This window comes from Hippocampus comes, unplaced genomic scaffold (assembly GCF_001891065.2).
Source record: "Hippocampus comes isolate QL1 unplaced genomic scaffold, H_comes_QL1_v1.1 scaffold7, whole genome shotgun sequence".
NCBI classification, from domain to species: domain Eukaryota; kingdom Metazoa; phylum Chordata; class Actinopteri; order Syngnathiformes; family Syngnathidae; genus Hippocampus; species Hippocampus comes.
In genome coordinates this window covers 1,579,114-1,593,618 of record NW_017842060.1, presented here as the reverse complement: position 1 = coordinate 1,593,618, position 14,505 = coordinate 1,579,114, and the positions used below count along the sequence as shown (strand labels likewise).

Sequence of the window (14,505 nt, the reverse complement as noted above, 5' to 3'; positions counted from 1 at the left end):
TTCAATTTTATTTGGTATGCATTTGTAGCAACAGCATGATAACATTTATTTGTTTTTATTTGCGTTTTATATTCATATTGATAATTCACGTTTTGTCTTGGATAATAAAGCACGGTTATGCATAATAAATTGTATGCATAATAAATATTCACTATCACTGTATGAGGTAAGAATCAACAGCTTTTTATCACATTTACACAACACTTTATGAATAAAAGTCATGAACAAATCTTAAATATGGCAGGGAATGTGTTTACTTTTTTAGTTTTGATTTTGAGCAGCAAATTTGGAGTTACATATTGGTGCTCACCAGGAATGCAGAGGCAAAATTGCACAAATTTTCACTTGAAAGAATAGTGGCGATCTTGGGATTTTTTTCTGTTCAGTTTTCAAACTGTGTAAATTTAATACACTTCATCTTCAGCATGTTTAGTGCCACTTTTGTAAGTAACCACGCCCCCGTCCAGGCCACGCCCCCGTCCAGGCCACGCCTCTTCCGCTTTTTTCATCACTCGCCATTGCCATGTATGTATATACTGTATAGGAAATACCCCGAAAAGAAGTCTAGTGAATGATTCGTAAACTCATTAGTTGATTACGGATTACCACAATTTCTCATATTAGGGATGGTTATTGAATTGAATTGAATACAACTTTGTTGTCAAATGTGCTGTACGTCTGTGTAACATGTTACAATCTTATTGTGTTCCAGTTGAATTACGTGGAGGGAAAAATGCTGCATACCAACATTTTTATTAAGATGTTGTCCTTCTCAAGCCCGGTAGAGACACAAAGTAACCATTTTATGTTTTTAGATTAATTGCATAAATATCCAGTGCTGTTCAAAAATCAGATGGACAATGTTAGCGCAAAATTTAACAACTGAGTATGAAACATGCCGATGAGAGAAGTAAGCTACATGACAAAAATCTCTATTTGCTTCAGGACAGTTGAAACCACAAGAGGAAAAAAAATGAAGAAACTAGGTAGCGAGCGCTTGTACGTGAATGGTCAAGTAGTCGAACATTGGCGAATCAAGAACTTTGGTGACATGTCATAAAACCATCGACAAATGCTTCCGATGGTTTTGCAAACACTTGTCATTGTCCACGAAACAATGCATTGCGACAAAAAAAAAAAAAACTGCAATCTTTTACGAAGCTTGACGAAACCCCAAATTCACAATGTTCTCGCTCAGTCAGACATGGGCTTAATCAAGGGCTTTAAATATGATTTGGTCTGATGGGTGGGATAAATTTTATCATAACAATTCAACGTTGCGCGTAGAAAAATTGCCAAGACTGCTACTTATCCAACATCTTTATTTATGAAGTACCTTTTTTTGAAAAGAAATGTACAAGTGGAACCGGTACAGTGACATCTTGCTGTGGCGCGCTTATGAAATGTTAATGTACATATTTACATCAAACGGGCTATGATCGCGAAAAGTGAGTTTACCACATCTGAAGTGGAGAAAAAAAAGTGAAAACAAAGAAATCACAATTTTCTTCTTCCCTATAAACAAAAAAGATACAATAAAAAGGCACTGTATTTTTCACAAACAAGAACGAGATGTTAGCTAGCATGAGAAAAGAAAATCCACTGGAAACGTTGTTACAAAGTACAGAACATGCTTGTTGATTATTGAAATTATTTTTTTAATAAACAAATCATGTTTAAAAATTCAGAAAGGCATAAGTTTAAGTCAGATTGGAATCTCGACGTTTTCCCCCACCGACTTCTTCAGAGGTCCACACATTCAGATACAATTTTTTTCCATGTTAAACCTTGGCACGCATACGTGTGCACACCTGCATACATTTGATGTCCCAAAAAAAAAAAAAAAAAAAAAATAGATACATTCACCATCCGAAATTCAGGTTGACATACGGACAAATTTGCTTCTTTCTTACCCCCCCTCCCCTTGAGGACGGGCAAATTTTCATTGCCAGCCCAACTGCTTTTTTTCTGCCAATAATTATCATTTTTTAAATGTTGTTTTACAGAAGAAACCCTGCAAACTAGCGCTTTTCATCCGACAAAGTAAAAAAAGCAAATGTCGTTGCTGTCCGCTAAAACGGATCCAAATTTTTGTCCCAACGGGTATGTGCCGCAAAAACTCAAGCAGACGTACACTGTTTTGAAAGCATAAATGTTTTGCGAGTTTTGGATCTAAAATGACAACAAATTTCTGTGGCCCAAAAATTTGAGCATACTTGCTTTTATAAAAGGACAGAGTTGCTCTTTGTTTTCAGACATACAGTATTGTCAAATAAGATGAGCTAAAGACTAGTTATTCCAAATGAATCATAAATCAGTGATTGTTTTTTCTTTTCAACACCCCCCCCCCCCCAAAAAAAGAGGATTTTACAGCATTGAGCTTTCTTTTTCATAATGCATTTTTTGTCTGGTCCGACATACTCGGAAGCCACTTACAGTCCGAAGAACACGGATAAAGGACAAAAATGTGAGTGGTGAAAAAAATTGAACACATGCTGTTTTATCGGACGGCAACTATTTGCATTGTCGGCAGCGAGTCAAAAAATGTGAATGGTTGAATCAAAGCAGTTTTGGGGATTTGAACAACACTCTGTGGCGTTCATCTTACTAGCTCCTAGCGATTAACAGGACGCAGCATCGCATTCTTTGGCTGGATCGGATGAAGTTTGCCACTAACTTAATCTTTTTCACGATGAGAGGGCATAAAAAAACGGTTGTGTAAGCTACTGAATCAGGGCTGAGGTGGCAGGAAAGAACGGATTTAGATTGAGACAGAGGAAAAAGAAAAAAAAAGTATACGATAATACAACATTTACGCGGGAGATATGTCCAAACTAGGCTGCATTAATAGTACCACACCTTGTACATACACAATTCAGATATCGATTTCAACACAACAAAACAAAACGTAGCTTTGGTTGGTAAACACATTGTATGGAGAACTTGACCGGTCGCCCACGTGGCGTCCCGCAAATGGAGCGGAGGAGGTGCGCGCTTACTTCCCTTTGAACCCCCGCCCGCGCCGAGCACCTAATAGTAGGTTTATGGATGGTGGAAAGGTTTTCTTGGGTTTCCGTGGTCGTGTAGCAGCATCGTTAATAATGATCTGGAGAACAAGAGGAAGACAACATCACCCCCGCTATTTTGTCCACGGCGGCGGCCACTTTTGAGCAAGGTGGCGAATCCTCACTCGGAGCTAGAGATCCCTTCAAGCTCCACATGCTGCTTCTCCTTCCGTTACCCACCCACCCCCAACCTTCTTAACTCCTCTTCAGTCCACCTTCTCCACCTTGCCGATGATTTTCTCCTCAAAGATGGGCAGGATTGCGTCGTTGTCGCGCACCTCCTCGAACACCACACCACAGTCAAACTCGTCGCTCACCTTCTTGAAGTAAAACCTTGAGGAAAGAGAGAGAGCGAGACGTGTTAGTCAGGGAAGCGCACCTATTTATACTTCATTTTCAGCCAGCAACAAAGACGCTTGGCGAGGAGGTTAGCTAGCACTAAAAGCAGAAAGACCTTTTGGCGGTGTAGAAGGGAAGAACTTGTGTTCATGACAGTTTCACAAACAGTGCAGCGGGTCGTTTTACAAACCACAAATCTCATGCAACTGCGACCATTGTTGCACGTGAGGCCGCACATGACTTCTGCCAAATCACGCGACACTCAACTCTCTTTGGCTGTGTTAGCCACTAGCTGGATAGTTTGGAGTGTTGCTCAAAACAGCAAATTCCACCTTCCACCTCACCTGTAGTGGCCTTTTTTGGTGAGCAGCTCCTTGAACTGGCCCAAAGTCACCACACGGCCCTTGACAGAGGTCCGGTACGGGATGGGCTCTCCGCAGAAGTAGTAGGCCACCGTCATGTTCTCGCACACTTGCCGCTTCGCAGACTTGTGCCTTCAGACGAAAACCACGCACATGAGTCATATGACATCACACAGTATGTACACATTAACGCTTGAGAGCGCCACCGAGAGGCCCACCTCTGCTTGGTCTGCTGCAGCGCCGCCCTCCGCCTCTCCTCCTCCAGCCGCCGCCGGGCCTCCTCCAGCTGGGTGAGTGGGTTGGGGGCCGGGTTGGGCGGCATGGCGGGGTCCTGGATGAAGGGATGCGAGGGCTGCACCTGCGCCGCCGAGGGCGTGGAAGGGTGCGCCGCCAGGGCGGTCGACGGCGAGGATGGGTTGTTGCGCAGTTGGGCCGACACCCACGGATGGACGGCCCCGGGGCGCTCCACCGAGGTGGGCCGCGGCGACTCGCTGCTGCCCCCCGTCCGCCGTGAGCTGCTGGTGCTGCCGCTGCAAAGGGACACGGATGACATTTAGTGCAAATTTATACGCTCCCATGCATTTTGTACACACAGTGGACCATTCAGATTCTTGACATACTCTTAGCCACGTACTCTCAGCCGGAGTCGGTACAAGGAAGCTTTTTGAGAGCAAAATGACTTCATTTAGATGTTAGTATCAGGCACAAAACCTTTTTATTTGGATCTTCAGCAACTGGTGTTTTAGCATTTGAGTCAATCTGTTTGTGTATGTTTAGTGTCAAAGTGCGGTTATAATATCGGGAGGGCTCACCCGTGGGAGCTTTTCCTTTGCCTGTCTCCGTCCATCATCCACTGGAGGATCTTCTGGTTCCTCTCCAGATCCTCCAGCGGCACCTGCGCATCCATCCCGCGGCTGCCGTCGTCGCCTTTGCCCGACGCCTCAGACGGCTTTTTGCCTCGCCTTGACAGCGTGCTTCCTTTACTACTGCAAAACAAATGCAAACCGGTTGGAATAAACCAGAAACACATCAGAAGACATTTCGGGGGGGAGGGGTCTTACTTGCAGCCCATCCCGTCTAGGGTGCTGGCCCCGGCGCCGTCGGCGTAGTTTCGACTCCTGGCAGCGTACTGGCCGGCCGGCTCGCCGTTCCACAGGAAGTTGGGCTGCGACCTGGAGCCCGCCTCTTCCTGTCCTTCTCGTCCTCGGTGGTGGTACAGCTGCTTGTGGTGATGGATTCCTGACAGAAAGAGTGAGTAGATGTTGCTTGTTTGGACTGGGTTTTCGTGCGTCAAGCGACAATCAAAGCAAACCAACTATTAAAAATGATTAGCAAAAGGTAAGTGATTGTTAAGCACAACAAAAAAGTTATTTGGATGCAATTGTATCTCTCCGAAAGCATGTCCACGGGAAAGAGACTTCCGTTTTAGCCTGTATCACACTCACCTTTGAGAACAGCAGCAGGCAGACTGTGTCCTCCCGCTCTGTGCGACGGGTAGTGAGGTAGCCCGATGCCCCCGTCAGGTGACCGCGAGGATTTGGGCGGCGTCTGTCGGCCGCCGCCTCCCAAGGCCACGTTGGTGGCGCCCGGCGACTGACAGCCCGGCGTCTTCATGACCCGCTGCACGTGCTCATCCAAGATGGACTCCGGGTCGTCGTCGTGCGAGTCCCCCATGGCCACCAGGCCGCCATAGGCGGCGACTGTCGCCGTGTTGGCGGTGGTCTCCGAGTAATGGGCGCCGTAGAGGGGCGGGAAGGACGATGGGAGAGGGAGCGAAATGCTGTGCGACGACATGGAGGTGGTGACGGAGACGTCGGCGTCGTCGCCCTCCTCTTCCTGTTTTGAGTCACATGACCATGCCACGCGTATTGAGGTTTATTCCAATGAGCACCGAGTGAAATGGCCACCTGTGTTGAGGCTCACCAATCGTACTCTCTTCAGCCTCTCTTCCAGTCGCTCCTCAGCCTCCCGCTCTCGGAGAACCATCTCCAGCCTCCGGATGAGCTCGGCTGCAAACCTCTCAGGCTCGACGTGGATGTCCTTTGGCATGCGATACGTGCGCTGCGTGGCACGCGCGAACACACAGGTAGAGATTGATACACTTTATTTTGTTGTTCTTGTTTTTTTTGTTTTAATATTTAAACATTTTTCTTAGTTTTTGCATTATTTTTCAATACTGTATTTCCTTGACTTGGTAGCATTGTTGCCTAAACCACATTTCAATATATATATTTTTGGATTGCTTTGGTGACAGTATGTTAAAAATTTAGACATGTAGATTGCTTTTTAATTAATATTTTAGGTTTGTTTTTTTCCCTCTAACATTTGTAACAATGTTTGTATTTTTATCTCATCGATTTTTTTTAAATAAAAAAAGCAAATGTATGACAATCACCCAGGGCCGAGAAAATATACTCACAGGTATATGAGGTAGGGGCACACGTCCGTTAGCTTTGGCACTTTCATGCATCTCCTTGCGATACCGCTTCCGATATTGGTAAGGAGGAATACCATCTCTGCACGCACAAATGAAAGGCCAGGAATTCAACAATCGTGACAACGGCAACGGGGAACTAAGCGATGTGGACTTACACACTGCTGTCGGTCAGAGACAGCGTGTCGGCGTCGCTCGACATGCTCTGCTGCTCGCTGTCATTGGCACTCGTGGCTGGGGCGCAGGCGTAACCAACGTTGGCGTAGTACGGGTTCACCGGTTCTCTCCAGGGTCTGACAATAGACAAACACTGTTGTTGTTATTGTAATTATTATTACTATTATAAGTATGTTAGTGTGTAGGTGCATTAATTAATCAATTAATCACCAACTCATCAATCAACAAATTACTCAACAACCATTTTGCTAATCGATTGACTGATATCTTCGTGTTGAACCAAAATAAGACAATTGCAAAAATACGCTTTGACCTGTGGAAAAAAAATGATAAAAAACGATTCTTTGACATGTTTCTAATCAAAACAGTAATCGACTCATAATCAATGATTTTTAAAGAATTGATTAACATTAGTGCTGTCAGTTTAATGCGTTATTATCAGCATTAATATAAAAGCACTTTAACGTGATAAATGTTTTTATCGTGAGATTAATGCGACACCACATCATAGCGGATGTTATGTTGCTCTAAAATAATAAAATGTGCTCCAAGTGAAAAATGTGAATGTAAAATTGAAAATCGAAATTATTGTTTCAGTAAATATTTGAATTTTGCACAAAGAAAACTGATCCACGATTCCATGTTAATGAGTGCATCAAAATAGGGAAAAAAAAATAGAAGAAAAAGAAATCAAAGGAAATTTAGAATAGGTAAAAAGCTGTGATTAATTACGGACAATTCTGAATTAACTACCGGTATGTAGTTATAAATTTGATCGCAATTAAATATTTTAATCATTTGACAGCACTAATTAACATACTATGAAAAATAAACGGGGTGGCCGAGTAAGTAGCATCAATAAATGGAGTGGGGGTTCTCTGTTTTGAGCTTCTGGGCATTGCGTTGCCTATGGCAGCTTCTTGCGACAGTTAACATTTTGATGTTTGATCCCATTCAAAGGGAATCACAGGACCCTAATTGCTCCACTTTCTTTTTCGTTACGCTCGAGCAGCGGCGTATCTGACGCTCACTCACGACACGAAGCCCCCTCCCAAAATAAATCAATAAATTACTTAGCAGCAGCTTATAACTTCAAGAATTTGTGAATTGGGGCAACCACGAATGTGAGGATAGCGCCGCACATTACTGGAGGTCCCAACGAGACCCACCTGTACTCCCTGGTGTCTTGCCGCCGCCTGCCGGTGGAGATCCTCTGCGGTACGGTCTGCATGAGCAGACTGTGGGTCAGCCTTCCCGCCGGCGTGTCCCCGCACTCCTCCTCCTCTTGCTCCGCTTCCCTCTGCCCACCTCCACACCTTAACGCAAACATTTTATTCACTTGTAAAAAACAGGCGTCTTAACAACATGTCTGTGGCATGCTTTTGTGAGAAGAGGTACAACTTCTCCCCGTTTTAACTCGCTTGTGGTGAAACCGGCTCATTTACGGGGCAGATCCATCTTATGCAGTGTGCCGACCCTCATCCTGCTGGGTCACACTGCTTGTGTTAAACCTTGTGTTGCGATCACATTTTAGAGTAGCCTGAATAGCAACAAATACAAAAGACTTGGGAATTTAAATAAGGACACTGAGCTGTTCTAGAAATTGTGGTATCCAGTGATGTATTTTCGGGGTGTTCGCAGAACTAGCGAGCTAACTGCGCACACAGTAGTTGAACTCGTGTAATTTAACAAAGTTACCGTATTTTAATGACTGTGAGACGGGCACGTCTAAAATTTTCTCCAAAATGGACGGGTCGCCTCGTGTACGCCTCGAGTTCCCAAATCTGTGAATGCTGTTGTGTGATTAGACAGATATTGTGCTGACATGTTGCTTATATCGAGGAAAGGCGGACATAATTGAGGACGTTGTGCATTTGTGAAAGTGGGAAGTGGGTGGACGTGAAAGTAGACGCGAAAAGCACACCCCCAGTAGGTGCGGGTATGTGCATTGTACAAAACAACACCCCGAAAACGGCACCTATGAAGAGACACGCTTACGAAGCACTTAAACGGCAAGCAATCAGTTCTGCCGAGGACCATGGGAATCGAGCGGCCGCGAGAGAGTTCAAGAGCAACTGATCCACGGTGCTTTTGTTTCATAAAACGCCATCTATCCATCCGGGCAAGGACGACTGTGGCGCAGCAACATCCGGCGGATGACAAAGGAAGAGCTGGCCATATTCCGCTCCCACTGCAGTAAAAAGTGTCATGTTCTGTGTTACATTCAATAAAGACGCTTTCTTGGAGATTTTAATCCTTTAAATTCTGCTGCTTCACCTGCCTTCCATTACCGACTGTTCTCTCAACCAATCGCCACATTCCTAGTTTCCCCACTTGGGCTACGGTAAAGTGATGAGGGACAACAACACATCCAGCCCAACCACATCACCGACACAGACGAGGTGCCGCTCACTTTCGACATCCCGGCGAACCACACGTTAGAGCAGGGGACCAGCACGGTAGCGATAAGCAACTATCTTCAAACATGAAGAACGCGAACATATTTAGAAACAACTCTCGGAATTCACTCGACAGTGGATTTACTTCTGGTGTCATTTTATGCTTGATGGTCGGACAGCCACTACAGACACACGACTATCGGTATCCCCAAATCAATTTGCTGCCCTACATCCCGTTTCAAGGAAACATTTTGGCTGGAATTTGTGAATGTGAAAAGGTGGAGGACAACACCGATCTTGCCTCCACTCCTCGCCTTCCGTCAGTGTGGGCAAGCAGCCCGGAGCGGGCTTGGCGGGCCCCGACGACGGGCTCTGGTCGTTGGAGTTCAGCTTGGGGCTCTCGCCGCCGGTGCGCGTGTACTCCAAGTACAGGTCAGACTTGAGGAACAGAGGGTAGGTGTTCTCCTCCATAGTGGCCTGGATCTCCGTCTGGGCCTGCGACACAAGAGCGATGCTATTCAGTGTAAATATGAGATATTGTTCATTGACTGGAAGATGGAAGGAATGAAATCAGTCTCCAAGAAGCTTTATAGCTTTCACGTAAGAGTAAAATGTCTTTCAAGACTCGTTGACGTCAGTTAAAGGCCAACAGCGACATTATTTTTAATGCCTTAATCAGAGGTCGGCCAAGAGATGATTAAAACAACAAATAAACACACGCACTGCTGCCAAACCAAACGTCAATTCAATTCCATTTTCTTTTAAGTACACTGGAATCAAGATGGAAGCGGGGGATTTTTACGCCTTTTGCGTCACGGCACACGACTTGAAATCTGCTGAGCTTGAAGTGGAACTGACCGGTGAAGGCGAAGGTTAAGCACAAGACATTGAATTGAAGCCAAGCACCAAAATTCAGGAGAGAAGTTGCGCCATATTCACGCAAAGCTGAACTTACTGTGACTGAAATGTGACTTTTCTCTTCTTATTATTTTTATTTTTATTACCTTTTCAGATTTTCCCCAAAACACAGCGTTTCTGCTCCACAGTAGCCGGACAAATTCACACGGCTCAGACATGCTCAGGAAGAGGTGCCTGCTTTTTAATATATGTCACATGCAAAGTGGCCTGAGGCAGGAGTAACTTGCTGCTGTTTTTGTAAGACAGACGTCCACAAAATCACAGTTTGGACCCCCTACAGCTGGGGTTTCAAACTCAAATATCTTTCAGCGATATTTTGCAGCCCCTTAATTGACATCAAAGTTGAATGTGGTTTGTTTTTTTTCTCTCCACTTTAAGGCTACCATAGCTGAGGCTCATGACAGCTTTGGGTGAAACGTATTTCTCAAGTAATACCAAGTGGAAGGAAAGGAGATAGAGACATATGTCAATTGTTTTGTCGAAATTTACAAAATACAACAGAGACTATTCCGCATAGTAACGTCCAGTAATATTTCAACACTCATATATGATATGACAACAGCAATCTCGTTACCTCTGCGTCCCACGTCCTATACGCAGAATTTTCCCGCCAGACGCAGTTCCAAATAATGTGCGCTTTTGGGACGCGAGGAAATTTCTCAGTCGGAAAAAAAAAAAAAGCAGCAAAAAAAAAACCTCTGGTCAATATTTTTTTCCAGCAACGATCGCAGTTTGATCATCGCCGCCATTGTTGTTTTGATCTCGCGTGACGAGATTTCCATTCTCGCGAGACGAGATTGGCGACCTTCACCGCGTGGAAAGCAGACGATTGCCAAGTCGTGTAACGTTAAAACAAGTGTTGCCAGCAATTGTTGCGAAAGTTTATTGCGGAGATATCCCAGAGGAAGCAGCTAAAGTTGGATAATTTTTTGCGATAATAATCTTGTATGCCTGAATTATTTAAAATTTTGCCGCATTTGTTTATCAGAAATAAACCTATTATCAATGTATATTGTTGTTGTTTGTGTTATTATCATATGCAATTGAATGAGTAGACTATTTCAGAATTCGAAATTTGGGACTCTCTCAATGCATAATGGGACTCATGCTTCAGACAACAAAGTGTATGCAGAAAAGTGGTGAAGATTGCACGACTGTCTTGTGTCCTATGTGTTGTGTTGTGTTATTTTTGTTATTTTGACTTCAAAATCCCGCCGCGAGAGTGGCTGCCTTTCCAGCAGCTCCTATATTTTGTTGTTCTACTTCTTCCTTTCATAACTTTGCTGCTGTGAATTGGGAATTTCTCCATTGCGAGACTAATAAAGGTTTTCTTATCTTATCTTATCTTATACTTTTCTGATCAGCGAGTCCCTGGGATTCGCAGGGCTCAAACTGTAAAATTATCACTGTGACTATGTCATCAGGTCGGCCGGTGACAAATATCATCAACTCAAGTGCAACTGTGATCTGGGAACTCACTCTTTCGGTGAAAGGAGAACCTAGCGGTAGACCAGAGAGAGTGCTCCCAGGCTCTGAGCCAGTCAGACTCTGTCTCTCATAACGCAACAGGTTCTACAATAAGACGGAAAAGGGCACAGACATGGTTACATGAAGTGCTGACAGGAGAGGATGTGGTCACGTTACCACTGCTGCTGGCTGTTGGTAAGTACTCCAGAGCGTGACCATCATCAAGTTATCGCAGGCCATGTGTGCAAATGCTTTTGCATATTGATTGAGTTTCCTCCCTTAGACAAAATGCTAATATAGTTTGTAGGGATCGCAAGTTATCCTGGTTGTCATGCTTTCTTGTAAAATGTCAACAAACTTTGGAGCCAGCCTTCGGCGCCATGTTTCTGGCCAGCCACACTTGTAAATAGCGTTGCGACGTAACACGCATGGTGGCATCGTTCGCCTCGACTGGAATCGATAAGGGATTCGTTTGCAAGAAGGGCAGGATTTGAAACTCTGCGAAGCGGTTCATCGATGCAACGTCAGTGTGGAAAAACGAACCTGTTCAAACATGGCGAGGTCGGGATTCGGCCTGCCCACGCAGTCTCGTATGAAGCTCTTGGTGGCCGGCTTGATCTGCCTGGAGACGATGCCGCCGCCGTCCACGATGTACTTCCTGTAGATGGCCTTGGCTAGCTTGGCCCGCTTCTCCGGGCTGGTCTTGCGGAACCCCGAGCACGCGAACCAAAAGTCCAGCAGGTCGGCGCAGCCCTCCTGGCACAGAAAGTTGCGGAACAACTGGATGCCCTCCTGGTCGTCCAGCAGAGAGTGGAGCGACTCGGCCCACTTCAGGTAGGGCGGCGTGGGCGAGGCCGAGCCCTCCGGTTCATAGCCCAGATCCAGGTCGGGCCGGCGTGGCGTCGCAGATGACGACGAGGAGGGCGCGTAGCCGGACGAGTCTGCCGTCTTGGCGGAGAGGGAGAGCGGGAACCCGGGAGCTTGCGAAAGCGTGCCGGGACGGCTGGCTGCCGACTGCGCGGGCGGCTCCACGTCGGAGCCCTCCTCGCCGGGGACCGGCGGCCGCGGCGCATCTTCTGTGAAATGGGTCAGGCCGCCGAGCGGGGCCGCCACCCCGCCGCCGCCTCTGAAGCCGATCCCGTGTAAGTCCCTGACAACGTTCATGTCTCTGGTTGCGCGCAGCAGAGGTCACAATTGCCCCCGTAGCGATGATTTTGTAAGCAAACAAGTCACCCTGCAAAAAGGGAGACGAGAATAGCGGTTGTTGTCACAAAGGAAATCATTTGGGGGAGGGGCGGTGGGGTGCTGTGAAATCTATTATTACAGCAGGACCTTCACAGATAACATTATGAACCATTCTCTTACGTTGTGGGACAAACAACAACTTTTTTTTTTCCAAACGAGTGAGTACACTTTCACCAACTTTATGGCTGACAAACCCCCCATCAAAAATTTCCAGGTGAGAAAGAGGATTTTTCAAATGTAGAAGCGCATCTTTATTATATACCTTTTTTTTCGCTATACTTCTTCCAACTGTAATGTAAAACCGCTCAATCCCAGACATAATTTCTGGAACTACCGCTGCTGGCCAGATCTGCCATGATGGCTCATATTTTCCGCCACTTCCATCGCTAATTTCATCAACTCAAATGCCTCTTGGCTGTGCTGTCTTTATTCCTTCCTATGTATTCTAACAGGCCAATGAGTGTTTGTTAATTTCTCGACTCTTGGTATTTTTCTATGCATGTTTGAGTTTCAGAAAAAATTGTTCTGGCTTGTGAAAAATGTGTTTTACGCGTCCATTTTTTTTTTTTTAGAAATGATATCAGTTGAAGCTCCACTGTCGCCTCGTTTTTAATTAGATGATTGTCATGCAGGATTTGGATATTTAATGCAGGCACGGAGGGATAACTCATCTATGACGACCCAACAAGTGTTGACGGTGAATTGCAACATTTATATCGATCTATCCTGACCAATTTTGATGATTTTAGGGGACGTGCTAACAAAGTTACATCCAATTTGTACTTTACCAAAATTTGTGTCACCCTAAACTTAATTGGGGAGAGACGCAGGGAACCCGTCCGCCCGGATAAGGCAGCCGTCCGTTGGCAATGTTGGTGTGGGAATCTCCGGCAGTGGAAAAAATGAATAAAAAGATTTTAATTTTGTTGTCATGGCCCTACAATATGGTGTAACTATCAGAAAGTGAGAACATTGGGAAAAGCTGTTATCTTGGTTTTATTTTATTTCTACATTTTAAAGGGCCTATAGGCCTTTTAAAATGGAGAAATAAAATAAAACCAAGATATATATAGTTAATAAGTAATGCTTTTATTTATGACATAGGCCTGTGAAATAAACACAACATTGGTGTTAATGCTGCAACCAATACAAGAATAGCCGGAAAGGTAGCCTTGCTAACTAAACAATAGCACGGCTGCATTCTCTGCAGTAGTGAGAGTTAGCTACAATCAGAACAAGTTTGCGAGCAGAGAGCGTTCTATGAACTCCCGCCGACTAAGGTCGAATATTGAATTGGAAAGAAAAGTGAGAAAGAATCACATTTTGGAGTAAGTAGTAGCATTTGTAAACCAAAAACAACGCGTCGTAAGTTAGGCGAAATTTGCTATTAAGCTAGTGCTACTTAGCACGGAGGGGGGTGGGCTAGGTGGCTAACTAGCCTTGAAGCTGTGCCCACCAACAGTGTGCCATGCCAAGGCTTTGAAGTGAGAATCTCATTCATCTTGGGCCTTGCGAGAGGGGCGGTGCGTGTGTGGGGGGGATGGGGGGCGACTCCGGCAACAAACTCCACAACTACACAAAACGGCCTAAACGAGAATCAAAAACCAACCAGCCTCCTCCTCCACTCTTCCTCCAATAACCCCGACACCACTTCTTTCACGGTCGATAATTTAATGGAGGGGGGGAAATAAAACTTCCAAAAAGTGCTCAAACTCGCTACAGATGCGAACAAAACAAAAAGCGGAGCGGCACGTTTTCCACTCAGGCAGCTAGCCTGTTAGCTACCCTAGCATGCTAGTTAGCATTAGCTCCGAGAAGACACACACACACACACACACACACACACACAGTGTTTTTCTACTTCACGTACACAAAAAAGTCTTACCGTCTCTGAGAGACCGTTCCCCGTGTAGTGCCGCATTGGGGATACTGGCACCGAGTATGTACTCCGCAAGGCGGCATGAGGAAGGCTTCATTGGCGTCAATGTAGGGGCAAAAGAAAAAGAAACGAAGCCGACGTCTTTGCCCCCCCCCTCCCTAACTCAACTCCCCATGGTGGCAGAGTGGCTACACCGCGAGCGAGAGGGGGGGGGGGGGGG

At 45.5% G+C, this 14,505-nt stretch overlaps 1 protein-coding gene across 3 annotated transcripts in view; it reads right to left on the bottom strand.

Annotated features, from left to right (window-relative positions):
- Nucleotides 1-1,305: 1,305 nt before the first annotated feature.
- Nucleotides 1,306-14,505, bottom strand: part of LOC109511398 (axin-1-like) — a 19,826-nt gene continuing 6,626 nt past the window's right edge. The window contains exons 1-13 of one of the 3 annotated variants that reach the window (XM_019862474.1): nucleotides 14,292-14,485; nucleotides 11,705-12,395; nucleotides 9,078-9,271; nucleotides 7,547-7,693; nucleotides 6,359-6,493; nucleotides 6,186-6,282; nucleotides 5,690-5,827; nucleotides 5,212-5,602; nucleotides 4,828-5,005; nucleotides 4,579-4,752; nucleotides 3,985-4,296; nucleotides 3,749-3,898; nucleotides 1,306-3,398 (exon numbers count right to left, since the gene is read on the bottom strand). In XM_019862474.1, the coding sequence (XP_019718033.1) occupies nucleotides 3,272-3,398; nucleotides 3,749-3,898; nucleotides 3,985-4,296; nucleotides 4,579-4,752; nucleotides 4,828-5,005; nucleotides 5,212-5,602; nucleotides 5,690-5,827; nucleotides 6,186-6,282; nucleotides 6,359-6,493; nucleotides 7,547-7,693; nucleotides 9,078-9,271; nucleotides 11,705-12,325 (2,664 nt within the window). In that variant the 5' untranslated portion in view covers nucleotides 12,326-12,395; nucleotides 14,292-14,485 and the 3' untranslated portion in view covers nucleotides 1,306-3,271. Of the gene's footprint in view, nucleotides 3,399-3,748; nucleotides 3,899-3,984; nucleotides 4,297-4,578; nucleotides 4,753-4,827; nucleotides 5,006-5,211; nucleotides 5,603-5,689; nucleotides 5,828-6,185; nucleotides 6,283-6,358; nucleotides 6,494-7,546; nucleotides 7,694-9,077; nucleotides 9,272-11,704; nucleotides 12,396-14,291; nucleotides 14,486-14,505 lie in introns of those variants that run through there. The other 2 variants (XM_019862476.1, XM_019862475.1) reach the window with 2 other exon arrangements.